At 28.8% G+C, this 5,159-nt stretch overlaps 1 protein-coding gene across 2 annotated transcripts; it reads left to right on the top strand.

Annotated features, from left to right (window-relative positions):
* The first annotated feature begins 1,854 nt into the window (after window positions 1–1,854).
* Window positions 1,855–4,824, top strand: LOC111908994 (ceramide synthase 1 LOH3). 2 transcript variants are annotated; one of them, XM_023904785.3, is made up of 6 exons: window positions 1,855–2,146; window positions 3,013–3,242; window positions 3,319–3,471; window positions 3,564–3,749; window positions 3,856–4,040; window positions 4,300–4,824. In XM_023904785.3, exons 1-6 carry the CDS (start codon window positions 1,982–1,984, stop codon window positions 4,329–4,331), a joined length of 951 nt encoding a protein of 316 aa, XP_023760553.1. In that variant the 5' UTR covers window positions 1,855–1,981; the 3' UTR covers window positions 4,332–4,824. The 2 variants fall into 2 exon arrangements, with proteins under 2 accessions (XP_023760553.1, XP_042756839.1); XM_042900905.2 differs by having other exon boundaries at window positions 2,013–2,146; window positions 2,665–3,242.
* The last annotated feature ends 335 nt before the right edge of the window (window positions 4,825–5,159 follow it).

Here is a 5,159-nt window from a genome sequence, read left to right as displayed (position 1 = left end):
TCCAACAAGATGGAATTACTAAAAATACACCAACAAAATAATGAGGTGACGAAATGAGTATATAATGATAAATACCTAGCTAAAATGGGGCAAACACATAAACTAACATTAATTATGTGTATACAATGAGCAATTCCATCACCATCAATATGGAATTATTGAAAAGTACACTAAGAAAAAGAAATGAGAGATGAAGAGAAGAAGAAAACGTTCATTATTATTATTATTATAATTTTATTTTATTAAGATGTTATTAATTTTTATTTTGTAAAGCTTCAGTATTTAAGTAAGGTGCGTTTTTGTAAAGCTTCAGCATATGATCTTTTAAATATTTGAATAATATAGATTACCTATGTAATATTTATAAAATATATTATTGTTTATATGCTTTTCTTTTCAATTACAACCGACTAAAAAGAATTCAAGAAGCGAGATTTCATAATAATGATTTAGTTTCAAGACTTTATGAAATATATATTTGGCTATAAAAATATTATTTTAAGTCGTCTAAAATGTGTGTTGGCCATAGTTTCGATATTTTCTAGCATTTTATGCACTCACTCATTACAAATCTCCTTTATATTTATATTAACTTATTGTAAGCCGAAAGAGAATTAGTATAGTCCATAAATTTAAAACCTCCCAAATGTAAAAACCATATCATACCTATTGTAGTTTATAAATCGAATCGAACCGCATGTAAACCGCAAATCGCACCAAACACAAAATCCGAATAATGTTGTTTTAACAAGCTAAAAGCTGATCTATGTAGCTTTTGGTGCGACGTTCGCTAAAAACTGCATCAGAGTGCACAACATACACTCATATTCTAAAAGTTAACTCAAAGACATTGGGGATGAAAATAGATATAGAAAAATAGCTTAGCATGATAATAATATATTCGTTTTATTCATGTTTAGACAACTTTTTTTTGTACTGTTGACCAACAAACTTGTTAAAAGTGCTAAAATACTATTATTGTAACCCATTATCTTAGGTTATAACTTACTTGGTGTATATATGATATCTACATGGAAAAATTAAAATGGAAGATGATTTAGGAAAGTAATAACGTATTTGTCTTATTCACATTTGATTAAAAAAATTTACACTATTGACCATCAAACTTGTTAGAAGTGTTTAGGTTTTATCATTTGTTATTATTATTTCATTTTAATGATTAAGTAACTTTTTAATATATCTTCTGAAATTTGATGTTACTTTAAAATTTATTTTTAGTAAGGTAAATTCCTATATTTCTGTTAAACTTAAAGAATTTTATGTCATAAAAAATATCAAGAAATGTATTAAATATAACATTTTTCCAGTAGTAAATCATCTATAGAACAACATTTATATTTATATATTTGTACTATTATGTTGTTCTTGTATCATTAACCCAAATCAATTAGAAATTCATAATAATAATTCAATTTTTATTGAAACTAATCCAAATATTCAAATGACTAAAACAAATAATCCAATTCAATTCAGTTTCATACGAATAGTGAGTAGTGTTAACAATGGTAACACTTGATCACCTTTAACAAATTCGTAGGTTAAACGTGTATAAAAAAATCACATAAATATAAACAAAACAAATATGTAATTACCCTTGTAAATTATTTTCCATAGTTATACAATAGTCTATAAAAAAGTAACATTTTATAAAAAAGAGATCATATCCACAACTTTCACCAAACCAAGAGGACGTATATTGTACTTTTCTTTTTTAAATTTTAATAATTAAAAGAATACCTATAAGAACATGCGTAAAAGTATATTGAGATGGGACCGGAGTCGTACGCTTCTGACAACTAAAATATTGGCATTGCCATATGCAAATATCACCCTCATAGAAAGATGGTAAATTACTCAATTCAACTGGTGGGTCATTTCTTTATAGATTAACAATGTTCTTCGAATCTCTCTCTATATATTGACTAGTACATCATGATGGATTCATGAAATTCAATCGCAAATGAAGTCAATAATTTGGTTCCGGGACATGGGTTTGGTTGAGGTTTTAAGAACAATTGATTTCGAACATGAATCCTACCCAACATATGAAGATTTTGCATTTCTTCCTGTGTTTGCTATCTTCTTTCCAGTTGTTCGATATTTCCTCAACATATATGTTTTTGAGGTAATTTTTACTCATACCAATGAATCATATCTAATTATTTGATCAGAATGGATTGTATTCATGAAGTTTTACTGGGGACGTTAGGATACCTAAGAGCTATTTTTCGTCTTTGCTGCGAAATATGTTGCACATATATAATTTTATTCCCTATATTCAAATGAGAGATACCCCTTATTATAAGCTAATATTTTATTTCAAAATAGGGCTTTAGTTGCATTTCAGACCATTGAAATTGATTTTGTTTTACACAAAGTTAGGAGTTTTTAAGAATCAAGAAGGATGAAAGATAGATTTATATCTAACTGATGGATGCTTTAAATCAAGGCTTATTTGGAGAAGAGGCGGGAAATATAAAGGATTGTGAATTGAATTGGTGAGAGAATCACTAGCTCAGAATGGAAGAAGAAATGAAGATTATTTCCAATAATCCTTGTCTATCTAACTGCTAGATGTTGCTTATGTCAAATTACGGTCATTTGAAAAAATAATATTAATGTAATTTAGCCATATTTAAATAGGACGAGCAAAGAGTAGATATGTCATGAAGATTTGGATCCTTTAGATGTGACACTTCTATAAGTATGGTGGCCATGAAGACATGAACATCAATGAAACTTGTAGCACAAACCCCTTTTTCTGTAAGTGATTTCTAAGATAAAATGAGGTGATAGTGGTTGACTCAATGGATATAACATTTTGGGGATCTAAACATGGAAGATAAAGAGGAAAAGTTGAGTTTACCATGGTTAAATCAAAACCAAACAAGCAACCCACAAAATCGACTAACAATTTAACGGAAAATATCAAATGTATATACAATCGGTTCCCAAACGTTTCACATTTCTTGATTGAGTGACATGTTGCAGGGTATAGGAAGGAGATTAATTATTTCAAAGGAGTATCAGAAGTTAGATATCGATATAGAAGAAAGAAACAAAAAACTACGAAAATTTAAAGAATCGGCATGGAAATGTGTTTATTATCTTTCAGTTGAATTTTTTGCTATAATTGTTACTCATAATGAGCCCTGGTTCACAAATACTATCAACTTCTGGATAGGTCCTGATAATCAGAGATGGCCTGACCAAAAAGCAAAGTAAGATTATATATAATTGTATTGTATGCACTTTAGTTCTTTTATCATCTCAATTGTTTAATACATATATTTCTAGGTTAAAATTGAAAGCTCTATACATGTATGCGGGTGGATTCTACATGTATTCAATCTTTGCTTTAATTTTTTGGGAAACAAGGTCTGTCTTTGTTGTGTCAATGGGTCATCATGTTGCAAGTGTCATCCTCATTGTAATGTCTTATATTTGCAGGTATATATATGATTTATAAATGAAAGTCATGGATTAATAATTTAATATTCTTGTGCACATTTTAATAAATTTAACATATTTGTTTCTTGTAGATTTGTGCGTGTTGGTTCTGTGATTTTAGCTCTTCATGGTGCGAGCGATGTATTTCTTGAAGTAGTAAAGATGTCTAAATACAGTGGTGCTGAAGGACTTGCAAGTTTTTCATTTATGTTATTTGTGATTTCATGGCTAATCCTTCGACTTATTTATTACCCTTTTTGGATTATGCAGAGTACAAGGTTTAAGAATTATGGCAACTATATGTTTTTAAACTTCATGCATCTAATATTCCATATGAGTTATGAATAATGATTATATCATATGTCTTTTTCTTCCTTGGTTCAGTTATGAAATTGTTATGATGTTGGATAAAGAAAGGAAGGATACACTGATACCAATCTACTACTATATCTTCAACACCCTTCTTTTCTTCTTGCTGGTTCTTCATATCTATTGGTGGGTATTGATATATCGGATGCTTGTTAAGCAAATCCAAGATAGAGGAAAACTTAATGATGATGTTCGTTCACGTAAGTAAATCAAGCCACTTTACCATGTTTTATGAAATATTTAGTTCGTTTTTTGTTCAAAGTATGATTCACTAATCAACTAGTTGACCTTATGAACATTAATGAATGCAACTTGTGATTGAATTCATAATCTGAAAATCCACCTTACAACATATTACACTTTTATACTGATAGTTTTTACCTGTTTCAAACCTTTAAGTTAATTATATATGTTATTGTATCGGTCTTATTCTAAGTAGTTTGGTTTTCTATTTCGCAGATTCTGATAGTAATCATGAACATGAAGATTGATCAATCATTTTTGTAGTAAAAAGGTAATTGGATTCATAAATAACGTGCATGCTAAACAACTATTGGTGGGTGAATGAAATTACAACATGAAAGTTTCGTTACTCAATCAAGGCATGGTGTATTTGTATACATGGCTCACAACACCATACTTAAATACTCGTGTTGCAAATAAGGGTTTTTCCTTAAAACCCTCTTATAGAAGAGTTGTGGTATTGAAATATCGAAGACCTATTCTCTAGCTTTTATCTGTCGTATTCCTATAGAAGAGTTGTACTCTATAACGAAGGTTACACACCTTCGATATATATTTTTATTTCAGTGTGCACATTTTGTACGTACTTTGATGTCGAAGTCACACCATATATTTTCGTGTCTGTTAAAAAAAAATAAAAATAGTGTTGTATTCATAAGTATTAGGTATGTAAGTTCATTCATTACAAATTTGTAATTAAGATTGCTTCTAGACATAATAAAGCTTAAACATAATTATTGACTTTGTGTGTTCATTTCCTTATTGAAATCATTACTTGATTGAATCCTATTCTCATCAAGTAGTATTAGAGAAGGAATTATCAACTTTTTTGAATAATTATTGCTAATTTCATCTATTGATTCAATAGTTTCTGAATTCAACAATTTCACATTTGAAAATCATTTTTCTTCGAACATTGTTTGAGATTTTTCAATTCTTCAATCAGGATTGCAATCAATTTAAGCTTATTTAAATTTAGTCTGATGTAATTCTTCATTTAATTCATTTCAATGGCTAATCTGAATATGAACATAAGGATGAACTATGGAAAATTTGCTCAGATCATCAACAAAAAC

This window comes from Lactuca sativa, chromosome 4, assembly GCF_002870075.4.
Source record: "Lactuca sativa cultivar Salinas chromosome 4, Lsat_Salinas_v11, whole genome shotgun sequence".
Taxonomy (NCBI): domain Eukaryota; kingdom Viridiplantae; phylum Streptophyta; class Magnoliopsida; order Asterales; family Asteraceae; genus Lactuca; species Lactuca sativa.
This window is presented reverse-complemented; position numbering and strand designations above follow the sequence as displayed.

Excerpts from the sequence above, each read along its gene's own strand:
- LOC111908994 (XM_023904785.3), top strand. The coding sequence starts at position 1,982 with ATGAAGTCAATAATTTGGTTCCGGGACATGGGTTTGGTTGAGGTTTTA. Across the intron at positions 3,243-3,318 it reads TGGCCTGACCAAAAAGCAAA|GTTAAAATTGAAAGCTCTAT; the intron begins GTAAGATTATAT and ends ATATATTTCTAG. Across the intron at positions 3,472-3,563 it reads GTAATGTCTTATATTTGCAG|ATTTGTGCGTGTTGGTTCTG; the intron begins GTATATATATGA and ends TGTTTCTTGTAG.